This window comes from Anomaloglossus baeobatrachus, chromosome 12, assembly GCF_048569485.1.
Source record: "Anomaloglossus baeobatrachus isolate aAnoBae1 chromosome 12, aAnoBae1.hap1, whole genome shotgun sequence".
NCBI lineage: Eukaryota > Metazoa > Chordata > Amphibia > Anura > Aromobatidae > Anomaloglossus > Anomaloglossus baeobatrachus.
The window spans coordinates 134,566,464-134,583,325 of NC_134364.1; the positions used below are offsets into that span (position 1 = coordinate 134,566,464).

Consider the following 16,862-nt stretch of genomic DNA (forward strand, 5'->3'; position numbering starts at 1 on the left):
GTAAAGGGGTTAAAGAAAAATAATACGTCCGTGAGAGCCAGAATTCTTGCTGGTTGGTAGGTGATGAAATACTTATTTCATGCAATAAAATGCAAATTACTTATTAACGAATAATACAATGTGATTTTCTGGATTTGTTTTCTGGATTTTGTCTGTCACAGTTGACGTGTACCCACCTCTCCATTCTATGTAGGTGGAAAAACTTGCAACTTCGGTATTGTATCAAATACTTGTTTTCCCCAAGGTATCTGCTAATTATAAGAGATGTTGGGTTCACACAAGCGTATGTGACGGTTCATATACTGACCTCAATGCTTGGGTCTCCCAACCTGAACTTTTAGTCCTAAATGTGTTTATATGATTGTGTTAAACCCGTCTTAGCAGAAGTCATTGTACATAGGCTTATATATGAGATGAGATGCCAATATCTCAGCAGACATCATGTCCTACCTTTCTTTGGATGGAGAGACAGCATTTTCAAAGTATAACAGTCCCTGAGAATTAACGCTCATCAGTTCCTCGTCATCCTGGACGACCAGCAGAGAGAATGGCTTGGCAGTGAGATGGATTTTACATGAGCTACTCGGATGTTCAAGAACTAAACCGCTGCTTTCCAGGATGGAGACTTTCAACCTACAAAAATAATGCAGCCATTACCAAGGTGTTTTTGAGGAAAACTGTGTCCTATTAGTTCCATTGGTCTAGCTGAAGTCCAAGTGGACAACCCACCAAACTTTATAAAGGCATAACACTGAAATAAAGGATTGTTATCCAAACAACCAAATTCAGATTTTGTCACTTTGTTATGTAGCACCCATGGGGCAAGGGGTTAAACTTGTTACTCGTCACCGGGCCTGGTGATGTCAGGTCTGGGGATGTCACGGGTGGTCCTACCCGGCTTTGTGGCCCCGAGGTGTACAATAAATAAGGGGGGGAGGATAATGTAAGTTTGTCTCGTGACGCCACCTGCGGTAAGCAGCCAGGGATTAGCCGCTGCTGCTGTCGCTTGTCCTCCGGCGCGGACAGTTGTAGCAGCTAAGATGTTTCTGTTCCCCACAGGTGGAGCGGGCCCCGGGGAGAATGATGAGGGTTGTGGTGATGGTGGGCGCCGAAGCGCGAGGCGACGGCGCTGGCAAGGACAGGTGGACACAGTCTCTGCGGGTTCAAGGTTTCTTGACTCACAGTTCTGGTTTACCCGGGAGATACCGGTCACCGCCGTGATGGCCCCAGTTGATCCCGGATCCGTTGGAGGTCAGAACCGGTACAGTGGATGGTGGGCCCTTCCTCCTTGCGCCTTTAGAGATGGATCACTGTAGCCTGAAGCTTCTTGGGGACCTCGGTTCTTGAAAAGTGTTTGCTCCCTTCCCGTATGCAGGTGCTACGGGTCTGTGGTGGGGCCTGACTTAGATCACAACCCCGGACACTATGTAGCACTGTGCTCTGGGAACTGTGGTGGCAAGAGGGACATATAATCCCCCTGTCCTGCAGATTTTGGTGATACAACATGAAGTCTGTTTCACCCTAGGATTCTGCTCCTTGCTCCGCGCCGGTCTCGAGGGAGCAATGAAGCTCGCCCCTCGGTGACCATATTGACTCCTGCGTCCCTCCAGAGCCACTGGTAAAACCCATCTGCTCTCTTCCTCTCCAGCTGGAGAACTCCTAACTGTTGTGTTGCTCCTAACTCCCCCTGGTGGCTACTTCTCCCCCGGTTCCCTGTCACTAGTGGGTGTCAGCCCTGTTGTGAATGTTAGTTATGTTTTGGCTGCTGGGAGGCTCCCTCTGGTGGCCAGGAATGGTTTGGACTTGGACCAGGTGTGTTGTGCAATGGGTGTTTCCTTTGCTAACTCTCTGCTTATTTAAATCCTGGTCTGATTGCAGGCTGTTGCCGGATGTCAGTTGTTCTTTGTATCTCCAGCCTGCTTAATCCTGCTCCACACCACATCTTCCCCAGATAAGTGCTTGCTCTTTATTTATTGTCTGGTTCTTTTGTTTATCTGGGTTTGTCATTTTCTGTGGTTGGTTTCAGTTTATTTGCTTGTAGGGATTTTCCCCCTCAGTGGATTGTTGGGGAACTCCCTGCAGTTCTGTGTGGAGTATAGCTCCTTTGGGTCCATGTGTTTGTGGCTTGTTGACTTTGTTATGATTCTTGTTTTCTGTTCATTGGTATGACAAGGGCACCTGGTATAGGACGGAGTTCAGATCAAGCGATCTGAGGGCCTTTTTGTACTATCACGAAGTTGGTATTTTGCAGGATTTTTCTCTGGCCACCATCAGTCCCTTTCCTGTCCTTTCCTATTTTAGTCAGCGGGGGCCTCACCTTTTGCTAATCCTGTCATCTACCTGTGTATTGTGTTTTTCCTATATCACCGCAGTCTTTGAATGTGGGGGGCTAGCTATTCTTGTGTATTTTCTGAGGCAGAGAGTTATTCATCTTTCCTTCCTTTAGGATAGCTAGTTCTCCGGCTGGGTTCGCGGTGCACAGGATGTTAGTTCACCCCTCGGCTACTTCTAGTTGTGATGGTTAGTAAGGGGATGGCGGCCAGATTAGTTGCCAATGCTCTTGTCACCTTTTGCCAATGATTTATGGTGGTCTTCCATGGTTCCGGATCATAACACAGCCCCCATGTTTGGTGACTACCTTAAGACCCTACCCTAGCCGGTCCCCAGTGGGAGGCCAACCTGGTTGTGTGTATGATTTGGTGTGTTGTGGAACCTTTACTAACCTCCTCTGGATCCAGGATGAGTACCGCACCTTAAGTGAGGTGCAATACCCTGTGGCGACTGAAGCCTCAGGGGTGCCACAGTTACCAATGAGCCACCGTCTTTTTGATAGTATTGCCAGCATTTTTGCTTCAAAAACAAGCATTACTTAATTGTTGAAAAACATCCGAAAAAACAAACAGTACAAAAAAAGCCACCAAAAACACAAAACATGTGACACCGGACCACTGAGTCTTACCACCGGCACTGGAGAACACTCACAGTGTACATACAGTGTGTGCAATGTGACCATTCACACGTCTGCAGTTACATAGACTGACGTGTAAGCGACTGCAGATTTTTGTGACAACCCTTTTAATTCTTCAACAATGAAAATTGGTGCCACTTTTTGTGTATTGAAACAGCAAAAATTCTGTGCTCCTTATGAGTACTGACAAGTAAGCAAATATCCTTTTAAAGTGATAGTAACTAAAAAAAGTGTGTGCCTCTGAATGTATGACTGTGTTCAGTAAACGCTGAAGTGTTTGAATTACTTTGTGGTTAGCATTACAAATACTGTCACAAATACGCCATAAAAGAGTATCTTCATGTGTTACTGCTGTATCAGATACAAACTACACAGGATAACAATTATCTACTTATGTTTCAATAAATTGATGGAAATCCTCTACAGTCGCATGTAAAAGTTTGGGCACCCCTGATCAAAATTACTGTTATTGTGAACATAGCAAGCAAGCTGAAAAAGAAATGATCTCTAAAAGGAATACAGTGAAAGATGACACATTTCCTTTGTATTTTAGGGAAAATAGACAGTATATATATATATATATAGTTTCATCTTTTACATTTTAAAATGAACAAAAAAGGAAAATGGGACGATGAAAAAGTTTGGCATCCTGCATGGTTAGTACCTAGTAGCACCCCTTTTGACAAGTATAACAGTTTGTACACACTTTTTGAACCAGCCAAGAGTCTTTCAATACTTGTTTGAGGGATTTTCATCCATTCTTCACATCTGTAAAGCGCTAGGGAATTAATAGCGCTATATAAATGAGTAAAATAAAAAAATCAGCCTTGGAGACGTCTTCCAGCTCTGTGAGATTCCTAGCTCGTCTTACATGCACTGCTCTTTTGCGGTCTAGCCACAGATATTCAATGATGTTTAGATCAGGGGACTGTGAGGCCATTGTAAAACCTTCAGCTTGTGTCTTCTGAGGTCGTCTGTTGTGGATTTCGACTTGTGTTTAGGATCATTATCCATTTATCCATTTATAGAAGTCATCCTCTTTCCTCCTCGTTTCTCCTCTGTTTCTCCTCTTTTCACCTTTTTTCAACTTCAGATTTTTTACAGATGGTGTTATGTTTGCATAAAGAATTTCTTAAAATTTCACTGAATCCATTCTTCCCGCTACCCATGAAATGTTCCCCATGCCATTGGCTGCATCACAACCTCCTACCATGATAAATCCACCCCCATGCTTAATGTTTGGCAAGATGTTCATTCCTGAAATTCTGTGCCCTTTTATCTCCACACATACCTAAGATCATTGTGGCAAGAGTTCTATTTTAACCTCATCTGTCCACAGGCCTTGTTTCCAAAATGTATCAGTCTTGTTTAGATGTTACTTGGCAGACTTCTGATGCTGAATTTTATGGTGAAGACGCAGGAGAGGTTTTCTTCTGATGACTCTTCCATAAAGGCCATATTTATGCAGGTGTCTCTGAACAGTAGAATATTGTACCACAACTTCACATTCTGCTAAATCTTCCTGAAGGTCTTTTGCAGTGAAGGTTGGACTGTGATTTGCCTCTCCAGCAATCCTACCAGCAGCTCTTGAAGAAATTTTACTTGGTCTTCCAGACCTTTTCTTGACCTCCACTGTTTCTGGTAACTGACATTTCTTACTTACGTTTTTGAAGTGAGGATAGGCAACTTGAAAACGCTTTGCTATCTTTTTATAGCCTTCTCCTGCTTTGAGGTCCTCTACCATTTTCAGAGTGCTAAGCAGCTGCTTAGAAGAACCCATGGCTACTATTTTTTTGGCACAAGGTTAGAGGAGACTGGGCTTTTATAAAGCAGTGAAATTTGCATCTCTGTCCTATCCTAACGATGACAGAGAACAAGCCATAACCCTAACAGGATAATTAAAAGGGAATCTGTGAACAGGTTAATGTAGAGACAGAGATCCTGATACCAGAAATGTGTCATGTTATGATCTGGTAACCATGGACGCTCACGAAAATCCCATTAATGAGGAAAAAGCAAAACCACAAAAGTAGTAGGAAACTGAGCTGACCGCAATCCCCCATCTATCGGACAACACTAGAAGCAGCAGTGGGATGTTCCTAACACACCTAGACACCTCGTCACTGCCGGAGAAACTTGCTATACCTCAAAGATAGAAACGAGGAATCCTAACTTGCCTCAGAGCAGTCCCCAAAGAAATAGCAAGCCCCCAACATTAGGGATGGGCGAACCCCCCGATGTTTGGTGTTTGGGAGACTCTCCTGAAAGTGTTGTAAAGTTCGCGTTCGGGTTCTGATATAACGTGAACTTGCGTCCAAACACCAAACTTGAACTTTACAGTTATGGGATGAGGCGGGGGGCTGTAAAATAAAGAATATAGTTAATAATAAACATTTTATACTTATACTTACAGGTCCCATGACACATCCTGCAGACTCTGTCTTCCGCTGCTTCTCCTTCCGATCATCGCTATGCCACCCGGTAACCAGCACTGATGATAGGACCTTCCATGACGTCATATCAGACGTCCAGTCACGTGTATTATCTCATTGGCTACAGACTGGTCACATGGCTATGACGTCATGCTAGGTCCTGTCAGTGCATCTCGCCAGTATGCGGTGCTCGCCCGAGCATCTCTGTACTCAGTATACTCGGCGAGTGCCGTGTACCGAAGAGATGCTCGGGCACATGCTCGGCTCCCCGTCCCTGCATGTCAGCGCTCTTTACAGAGCCAGCCCAATACAGGGACTGGCTGCCACAGCCAGTGAATAGCGGCGCTGGGAATCAGGTGATCGGAGATCACCGTTGCTATAGTAACCCGCCTGTCAGGTTACTATTGAACGGTGGCAGCGGTGACGTCATCGCTTACCAACCCGCAGCCTCTGCTCACTCACTGAGTGATTAGACTGCACGGGGGAGGAGGAGCGTTCTTACTCCCATGCAGTACTGTCTGATGTAGCAGAGTTGCATCGGTTGAAGGAGAAAGAAGACAGAAGACCAGGATCGTGGAGGGGTGAGAGGGAATAATAAACATGGAGTCTCTAAGTGTGTCTGTGTATTTATTTCTATTAAAGTATTTTTTCTCTGTGTTGTCTTTTTTTAGCCGTTTATTGGAGATTCTTAATGGCCAGGTCAAACTTGCCTGACATTAACAATCTCTGGCTTAATACTAGCTAGTAAAACAAAGCTAGTATTAACCCCTTATTACCCAGCATGCCACCCGTCACCATAGCCACTGGAAGATTTGGATACAGTGCCAGAAAATGGCGCTTCTATGACAGCGACATTTTCTGGGGCAGCTGCGGACTGCAATTCACAGCGGATGAGGGGGGGGGCAGAAAGTTTGGGCCAACCTGCGTTGCGGATTCCAATCCCCAGCTGCCTATTTGTACCTGGCTGGACAAAAAAAATGGGGCGAAGCCCATGTCGTTTTTATTTTAATTATTTCATGAAATTCAAGTCACTAGAAAGACAGCGGGAGCTTAGGGAGATAAATACGTGGCTTAGAAATTGGTGCAGGAAGGAAGGGTTTGGGTTCATGGAGAACTGGGCTGACTTCTCAGTCGGCTACAGGCTCTACGGTAGGGACGGGCTGCACCTCAATGGGGAAGGTGCAGCTGTGCTGGGGGAGAAAATGGTCAGATGTATGGAGGAGCTTTTAAACTAGGATCTGGGGGGAGGGAGGGAAGTGGAGCAAAAAAGGGGATAGATAGAGCAGATAGAGACAGTGAGATGGTAGGGGTCAATGAAGGATTAGGGGGGGATGGGACATGCAAGGAACGTAGGGAGGCTAGGAGTAATAAAGGTGTTAATAGGATTAAATGTCTACTGGCAAATGCAAGAAGTCTTGCAAACATAATGAATGAATTGGAGACTCTTATGTCAACCATGGATTATGATGTGGTGGGCATTACGGAAACCTGGCTGGATGAAAGCCATGACTGGGTGACAAACATACAGGGTTATAGTACATTTAGGAGGGACAGGAAAGACAAAAAAGGTGGTGGGGTGTGTATATTTATCAAATCTAACCTAAAACCTGTGTTGAATGATGACATTGGGGGGAACTGCAACAATGTAGAGTCAGTGTGGGTAAATGTACATGGGGAGGGGAATAATGGAAAAATGCTAATTGGAGTTTGCTATAAGCCTCCTAACATACCTGAACAAATAGAGGGTGAAATGCTGAAACAAATTGAAAAGGCAGCTAATAATAATAATCGGGTTCTTATTATGGGGGATTTCAACTATCCAGACATACAGTGGGACATAGAATCTTCTGGTTGTGCTAAAAGCTGTAAATTCTTATCTACCATTCAAGACCATTTCCTCTCTCAGATGGTAGATGAACCGACGAGGGGAGATAATTTGCTAGATTTGGTCCTGTCAAATAGACCGGATACAATTTCAGATCTACAGGTCCGGGAGCACTTGGGCACCAGCGATCATAATATGGTAAGCTTCAACGTAATATTCAATAGAACATTTCAAAGGGGAAATTCTAAAACCTGGAATTTTAGGAAAGCTGATTTCAACAAATTAAGGGAAGAGCTTAAATGTGTAGATTGGGACAAAGTCATGGTAACTGGGGATACTGAACATAAATGGGGAAAGTTTAAGGATATATTGCTAGAATCCTGTAATAAACTTATACCCTCTGGTAATAAAACGTCCCGGAATAAAAAGAAACCACTATGGATAAATAAGACTGTATAAAGTATAATAAAACAAAAACAAAGGGCATTTAAAATCTTGAAGGCTGAGAATACAGAAATAGCATTGCAGGAGTATAAAGATATCAATAGGCAATGCAAAAAAGAAATCAAACAAGCAAAACTAGCAACTGAAACAAAAATCGCCAATGACATTAAAATAAATCCCAAAATCTTTTATAAATACATTAATGCCAAAAGGAAAACAAAGGATAGTATTGGTCCCTTAAAATATAATAACAAGTTAGTTATAGATGACAAACAAAAGACTGAGATATTAAATAGGCATTTCTCATCTGTGTTCACCAAGGAACTGACTGTACCAGGCATCATTCAACAAGTGAAAAATCAAAGTTCACCACCCGATATAATTAATTTAACACAAGAAGAAGTACGCCTATGTCTGAATAAATTAAACATTGACAAATCCCCAGGGCCAGATGGCATTCATCCACGAATATTGAGGGAATTGAGCCCCGTAATTGACAGACCGCTGTATCTCATCTTTTTAGACTCACTTGTAACAGGGTTCGTGCCTCAGGATTGGAGAATTGCTGATGTGGTACCGATATTTAAGAAAGGTAACAGGGTGGATCCAGGCAACTACCGTCCAGTAAGCCTGACATCAGTAGTATGCAAAGTTTTTGAGGGCATTTTAAGGGATGAAATGCAAAAATATGTTGCAGAAAATAATATAATAACTGACAGACAGCATGGATTCATGAAAGATAAGCCGTGTCTAACCAACCTGTTGGGGTTCTATGAGGGGGTAAGTGCAAACCTGGATATTGGTAATGCAGCTGATGTGATTTATTTGGACTTTGCAAAGGCATTTGATACTGTACCACATAATAGCCTTATACTAAAGCTCCAGAAGCAAGGACTAGGGGAAACTATATGCAACTGGGTAAGGAATTGGCTAAAAGATAGGAAACAAAGAGTAGTCATAAATGGTACATTCTCTAAATGGGCTATAGTCAGCAGTGGGGGCCACAGGGATCTGTGCTAGGACCAATTCTTTTTAATCTCTTTATTAATGACCTTGTGGATGGGATTGATAGTAAAGTGTCAGTCTTTGCTGATGACACCAAACTATGTAGGATATTAAAAACTGAACTTGATAGTATAATATTACAAAAAGATCTGGATAAGATGTCAGAATGGGCAGATACTTGGCAAATGAGATTTAATGTTGATAAATGTAAAGTAATGCACCTAGGACGGAGTAATCCTATAGCTGCGTATACATTAAATGGAAGTAAACTCGGGTCTACAGAACAGGAGAAGGACTTGGGTATTCTCATTACAAATAAGCTGAGCAGCAGCACTCAATGTCAGGCAGCAGCTGCAAAAGCAAACCAGATTCTAGGGTGTATAAAAAGAGAGATTAGATCCCGTGATCCCAACGTATTGTTACCCCTCTATAAATCACTTGTAAGGCCACATCTGGAATATGGGATTCAGTTTTGGGCTCCACATTTTAAAAAGGACATTCAGAAGTTAGAGTCAGTTCAAAGGCAGGCAACTAGACTACTACAAGGAATGGAGGCCGCCCATATGATGAGTAATGGAGGCCGCCCGTATGATGAGTAATGGAGGCCGCCCGTATGATGAGTAATGGAGGCCGCCCGTATGATGAGGAATGGAGGCCGCCCGTATGATGAGGAATGGAGGCCGCCCGTATGATGAGGAATGGAGGCCGCCCGTATGATGAGGAATGGAAGGCCTCCCATATGATGACAGGTTGAAAAAGTTAGATATGTTTAGCTTAGAAAAAAGACGTCTCAGAGGAGATCTCATTTATATGTATAAATACATGTGTGGTCAATATAAAGGACTGGCACATGACTTATTTCTTCCGAAGACAATACTAAGGACCAGGGGGCAGTCACTGCGAGTAGAAGAAAAGCGATTCCGTCAGCTAAATAGGAAAGGGTTCTTTACAGTTAGAGCAGTCAGACTGTGGAATGCCCTACCACAAGAGGTAGTAATGGCAGATACTATAACAGCTTTCAAAAAAGGGCTGGATGATTTCCTCAGTACACAAAACATTGTTGGTTATAAATGACTTGGTGACCAAATGTAGAACTGGTGGAGGAAGGTTGAACTAGATGGACTTAGGTCTTTTTTCAACCTTAGTAACTATGTAACTATGTAACTATGTAATTAAAAAAAACGGCTTCCCTATATTTTTAGTTCCCAGCCGGGTACAAATAGGCAGCTGGGGGTTGGGGCAGCCCGTACCTGCCTGCTGTACCTGGCTAGTATACAAAAATATGGCGAAGCTCACGTAATTTTTTTTTAGTTTTTTGGCAAAAAAAAAATGTTTCCCTGGATTTTCCATTGCCAGTGAAGGTAACACCAAGCAGTGGGGATTAGCAGCCAGTAGCTGCTTGGATTACCCTTAGCTAGCAATACAAAAAATGCAGCGGGAGCCCACACATTTTTTTTATTATTTATTTAAATAACTAAAAAAATGGGCTTCCCTGTATTTTGATTGACTGACATCACAGTACTGTAAAAATAAATAAATCATGAGAAAAAAGACATAGCGCTCTGCAGTATTTTTCATTCTCAGCGCAGATAAAGCAGATGGCTACGGGCTGTCACCCCCATCTGCATGGCGTTACCTTGGCTGGCAATCAAAATACAGGGAAGCCCATTAATTTTTTTTATTTAAAAAAATTATTAAAAAAAAAATGTGTGGGCTCCAGCCGTATTTTGATCGCCAGGCAGGTAAAGCCAGGCAGCTGGGGGCTGGGATTCTCTGCAGCCCGCAGCCGCCCCTGGAAATAGCGCATTGTTTCTTAGCGCCATTTCCAGGTGCTTTACCCGGCTCGTCCAGCGGCCCTGATGGCTGTGGCTCGCTGGGTAATAAAGGGGTTAATACCAGCTTTGTATTCTCAGATGGTACTAAGCCCGAAATTCATGGTGTCACGCCAAAATAGATATGGCCACCATGAATTTCTAGGAAACAGTAAAAAAAAAACACAAACACAGAGATTTTTTTTTTATTAGGAATAAAACAAAAAACATTTAGAGACTTCACCTTTATTATAAAAAAAATCCTTAGTCTGAGGTAATCCACAGGGACAGCCATGTCAGCTTCATCACTGTGCACAGACAGTGTCTACACACAGTGAGAAGCAAAGACAAAGTCAACTCTGCTTCATCACTGGGCACAGACAGTCTATACACAGTGAGAAGCACAGAGAGCCAAGTCAGGTCTACTACATCGCTCTGGACAGAGCGATGCAGCAGGCTGACAGTGACGGGATGATTGCACTTGCGTCTCGCATTGCATCACCTCACTCTCCCGATAGCAGCACCTCAGCTGTGGAAATACATGCAGCTGACCCGCTGCCGTCGGGAGATTGTGCGCCGTGATGCGATGACACTCGCATCACGGCGCACAAGGACCTGTGATGACGTCATACTCATGTGACCAGTCTGTAGCCAATGAGGTAATACAACATTCACACGTGACTGATCACATGGGTATGACATCACGGTCACGGCAGGTCCTTTTAGCCAGAGGTGCTTACCGGGGAGGAACAGCAATGATCGGATGGACGCGTTAGCAGAAGCGCTGGGAGGCAGAGTCTGCAGGACGCGTCACGGGACCTGTAAGCATGATCATAATGTATTTTTAATAACGTGCTTTTTTTAACAGCTCCTGGACCCGAACGGTTACATGAACTGTAACACGAATGTCCCAGAAAGCTCGTGTTCGTGTGCACGAACACCATGTGTTTGGTACGGACACCGAACTTTACAGTTCAGTTTCGCCCATCCCTACCCAACATGCAACAATGGTGATGTAAGAAAACACAATTCACAGATAAAAAATATAGATCAGTAAAGGTGAGGCCCGACTTACTAGATAGAACAGGACAGGACAGATAACTGATTGCGGCCAGCAAAAATCAGTGCAAAATATACCCAATCTACTGATAATAAAAAATACTGAGACCACACGGACTCTCCCCCACTATATCAGGTACTCTTATGCCAGACACTTTACACAGAACTGCAGATATAATGGGAAGAAACAAAATCACAGAACAAATAATATTCTACAGTGCAACTAATCCAAACATGAACAGGAAGCAAGCTCCCATTCTTGCTGGAGGGACTGCCCTGCTCACAAAAGCAGAGAGACAAATTCTCGCATACAAGAAACCAAACACAGAAACAAATGGAATAAACAGAAACAACCTTAAGTGCAATTCCAGCAATTAAGCACAGAAACAGTAAACTTAACTGGAGTAGATTCAGGCACCAAATAAATGGGAAAAACAGAATGGAAAACTCCCAGCCATCTTAAGAAGCAGGCAGGAACAAATATCACCGGCGACCGCCAAGCACACAATGCTCTCCTAAATACACTAAGCTGATCTGCAGAACAATTTCCTGGATTCACAATTAATTCCATCACCTGTCTGAATCACAGATTCAAACTCAGCTGCATTACCATTCCTGGCCACCAGAGGGAGCTCCACACCAGTACCCACTCGGATGACATTCACAACAGTGTCACTTACTGAGCTGTTTGCTGTCATTTTGATAAAATCAATATTTTCTCTTCTGCAGATATAGCAGTTATACAGAGCTCATGAATATGCAGCATGCAAAGTAGTCCTGTAATGATAATCTACTGCTGATTAATCAGTGATTTTATCAAAACTTTACTAAGCAGCCCAGTAAGTGACCCATCACTGGGATAAGGATCTCTGCCCGACATTATGCTGCTCTCAGATTAGGTGTTAAAAACCTGGTGACAGATTCCCTTTAAGGTCTGAAATCTTGGTCAAAGTTATCTGAACACAAAAATCTCCAATGGTGCCCACATTTTTTGCAGCAGCCCAGTTTCCTTTTTGTAATTTTAAAAATGTAAAAGATGGAAAAAAGTTTTTTTGCCAGTGTGGCACCCTGGACAAGCCAGGGGCCACAGAGAACAACACCCACAACACCCCACACTCCCAGCAGGCACACCAAAGCCAGTACACAAAACCCCTGTTGCCTTCCTCCAGGGGCTGATGTTCACACCAGGGGGTGGGCCAGGCGGTTGGTCCCGCCCATCGAGGAGTTCACAGTCCTGGAGGCGGGAAAACCAGGAGATTAGCTTTGGAGAGGAGAGAGGACAGTTTGAGAAGTGAAAGTGGAAGGAGAGAAGTAGTAAAAGAGCCTGAAGTTGGTCCGGGTGTGTGGCCCGGACAGATCAGCAAGGTTGGCAGACGGTGGTGACCGTCTGCAGGAGTGGCTGATTGGAGTCTACTGCAAGGACCGTGGACAGGCGGTGGCCCAGCGGTACCGGACTGGTACACAAAGAGAAGCCAACACCATCTGGCAGGGGCTTACGGACCCCGGCAAGGCTAGGAGTCGCCGTGAATTTGCCGAATTCGTTAGTGAAGGGAACCTCCTGGGTTTCCCAACGACCAAGTCCCGACAGAAGGCAACAGTCCAACCAAATGAGGGAGACACCGCCACCGCCAAGGCAACCGTTTCCCAGGGCCAGAGCCTGCGGGCAAAAGGGGCTCCTCCGGCCCACATCCAAGCCGGGGAGCGGGTTACCGGTGGGAACCCATTGGAACCATTTACCGTACATAGGTGCAGGGAAAGGCAGTCATCACCAACCTGCCGGGAGAAAACAACACCGCAGCCGTCTGTGGGACCTGTCCATCCAGCCGTGTGTTTTACCGAGAACTGTGTCCTCATCATTGGCTGAGTGAGTACCAATGTGCCGTGCGGCACAGCGCTGCCCCCGCGACCCTGCACCTCACCAGGCCCTGTAATCTGCCTGCCATCCATCCCTACCCCCCATCTCCAAGCCCCGGGACAACCAACCCCCTACCCACGGAGGGGAGAACTAACAACAAAGCTGCTCCCTGTCACCGCTCCCGGGATCCCCGTGTAGAGCAGTGGTGGTGTCACCAATATCACCACAACCGTGGGTGGCGTCACGGACAATAATCAAAACCCCCACAATCAAAACCCCCCTTTTCACTCACGGGCGAGGAACGCCGCTCGAGTCCCCGGGATCAGACGGGCAGTGAGCCCCATAGGGGTGAACAGGCCCATGACGATCGGGAGGGTTAGGGTAGGAAAGAGTTAAGTGTTAAGGTTGGAGGTACATAGGGGCTGCCTGATTGGTGGGAGAGTCGGGAAAAGGGATTGGATGAGGGACAAGATATGGGAGGGTTGGTGTGGTGGCTATAAAGGGGGCTGTGCAGAGGTCACTGCCCCTTTTGACCTACAGACAGCGTGTCCCCCCCTGCGCTGCTGCATCCCTGACTGAAGAATGGCGGAATTAGCAGCGGTGCTGGAGCTGGGGCGGGGGGCATCTGAGGCCATCGGCGAGGACGCGCTGCGGGAGCAGCTGGAGGGGTCTGCGGGGCTGGAGCGGCTATCTCTGCTCCTGCGCCCGGACCTGCGCTGCGCGCTCGGCGGGCGCGACCGCCGGAGAGCTACTCCCCCGGCGGGGGGGGGGGGGAGTAAACAGATGTAGGAGCCCCTTCGGGGACCCTCTGGGGCAGCGGAGTGCACCTCACCTTCAGACGTGTCTCCGGCCGCCGGGAAGAATCCTCGCCGGAGATCCCGCGGGCCGGGGGTGGGCGGAGCTTCTGTGAGGCCTACTTCCGGTCCGCGGCCTGCATGGCTACGGACCAGAGCAGCGGCAGCCCCCAGTGAGGTGCGGGCTGGGGGTGGCGCCCGGCACCACGGAGCGGACGGGGAGACTCCCTGCAGTCGGCAGGGGAGAGAGCATGGATGGAGGGGCGGCGCGGATCGGAGCGGTAGTCAGAGGGGGCTGGTGGCAGGGTCATGCAGTCCGCAGGGCCCTTGCTGCGGTCCGTTGTTACGGTACCTCCCAGCAGGGATCAGGCTGGGGGGTGTTCCCGGCATCCGGACGGAGAGGCACAGCCTTCCTGCAGTCGGCAGGGAGGGGGACCACCGGGAGCTACGGAGCTTCCAGCGGTGCAGCAGGAGGGGGCAGCAAAGAAGGACGGCGGCAGGACGCCGCGTCGCGGCAAGAGAAAGAGGACAAGCAGGAGGCGCACGGAGGAGCAGGGTGCGGTGACCGTGGGGGTTGACGGCCGCCAGGTGCGGGCTGTCCCCTCGCTGGTCCCCCCAGCGGACTCCAGCAGCTCTTCTTATTCGGGCGAGGAAGAAGGACCGGAGGAGGCGGCAGGACGGATGGAACGGCAGCAGGATGTTCGCGGTACGGCTGCTCCAGATTCGGTTCAGAGGTCCGGTGAGAGGACAACCAATATGTTTAATGTTGTGGGTAGTGTTAGCGGGGGCGGGGGTTCCACCGCGGGGAGTGGTTTGCCGGGGGTTTAGTGCGGTCGGTCAGTCGGGGTTACCCGGGGCGGAGTTTTGGGGGCAGCTGCTAGGGGTGTTGCAGGGGTTGTCGGCTGAGCGGTCAGGTCGAAGCGGGCCTGGGTCCCTGGCGGGGGCGTGGGTAGGTCCCACGGTCGGGGTGCTGCCGGTGGTACTGGTGCGCGAGGTAGAGGCTTAGGAGGTTATGCCGGCGGTCGTTGCGGGTCAGGCGGACGGCGAGGCGGCCGTGGCGTTGGTTAGCGAGGACGTGGAAAAGGATGATGAGGTTGTGCGTTTGGATGATAGGGCACGGAGCGAAGTTACGGGTGCTTTGAGAGTCCGTTAGGGGTGCATTTGAAAAAGGAGGTGAGGGAGTAGATAAGGAAAGGGGAGTATGGGGAAATTTTTTCCCTGCTTCCCTTGGAAAAGTTTAACTTGGATAAAGTGAAGCCAAGTGACTTAAAGAAAAGGAGGATAAAAAAAAAAAAAAAAAAAAAAATAAAAAATAAAAAATAAAGGAGGTGTAGGTTGATCCCGAGGACGTTTACTAACTGGCAACGGAAGGCTATGCGGCCTGGTATCCGGTGGGAACACAAAGATATTTCTCTGTGGATGCGTTTGATGACGGCTCCGGCGCAGCCCTTTCGAGGGGGTGCCAGGGGCCCGGGTGCGAGTGGCGGGTCTTCGGCTGGAAAAAAGAAAGGGGCGTGTTGGCAATTTAGTGAGGGGCAATGTAAGTTTGGGGCAGCGTGTCAGTTCAAACACGAGTGTTCCGGTTGTGGAGGTTTCCCACTCTTTGGCCAGGTGTTTCAGAAGGGGAAAGAAAAGTCGGGGGAAGGTTTTGGAAACAGGGAGGACGCCAGTGAGGGTCGAGGCGATGCGTCCCTATTTAAATAGATATCCGGATGATCGGGCGGCGGAGCTGTTTGCGACGGGTTTTATGGAAGGTTTCCGGATTCCGTTTGAAGTTTGGGCGCCGGTGTTTCGCCCGGGTAATTCGGGGTCCGCAAAAGAACATCCGGAGGGGGTGACGGAAAAGCTGCAGAAGGAGTTGGAGTGGGGAGGATGGCGGGTCCGGTCCAGGACCCGCCACTCCCCAACTTGAGGTTTTCGCCGCTGGGAGTAGTACCCAAGAAGGAGCCGAACAAGTTTCGGCTCCTTCATCATCTCTCTTACCCGGCTGGGTTGCTGGTGAACGGCGGGATTTCACCCGAGTTGCCGGCGGTCTGTTATGTATCGTTTGACAAGGCCTTGGAGTTAGTGCGGGTAGCCGGGCAAGGGGCCCTGATGACCAAGGCGGACGTGGAAGCAGTTTTCCGGTTACTTCCGGTGCACCCGGAGAGTTTTCACCTTTTGGGGTGCATGTGGGATGGGGAATACTATGTGGATCGGTGCCTGCCCATGGGTTGTTCTAATTCGTGCGCTTATTTTGAAGCGTTTAGTTCGTTTGTGGAATGGGTAGTCAGGGATGTGGCGGGTGTCCACTCAGTAATACACTATTTGGATGATTTCTTTTGCGTGGGCCCAGCGGGCTCCTCGGTTTGTTCCTTGCTGCTATTTACATTAGAACGCATTGCGGGAAGCCTGGGCATTCAGTTGGCACAGGAGAAAACGGAAGGGCCAGTGACGTCCCTATGTTTCCTGGGCATTGGAATTGACACGGTGGCTATGGAATGCAGATTGCCGGAGGACGAGCTGCGTGATTTGAAGGAGTCAGTGCAGTTGTTGCACCGGGCTAAGAAGGTGCGGTTACGGGATTTCAGTTGGTCCTTGGGAAGTTGAATTTTGCCTGTCGCATTAGGCCGATGGGGCGAATATTTAACAGGCGTCTGGCGAGCGCGACGGCAGGGGTGTTTGCTACA

At 47.5% G+C, this 16,862-nt stretch overlaps 1 protein-coding gene across 3 annotated transcripts in view; it reads right to left on the minus strand.

Moving 5' to 3' along the window:
* Positions 1 to 16,862, minus strand: part of GANC (glucosidase alpha, neutral C) — a 594,745-nt gene that overhangs the window by 480,766 nt on the left and 97,117 nt on the right. For all 3 annotated transcript variants that reach the window (XM_075331191.1, XM_075331189.1, XM_075331190.1), the window contains one exon: positions 451 to 633. In XM_075331191.1, coding sequence (XP_075187306.1) covers positions 451 to 633 — 183 coding nt within the window. The remainder of the gene's footprint in view (positions 1 to 450; positions 634 to 16,862) is intronic.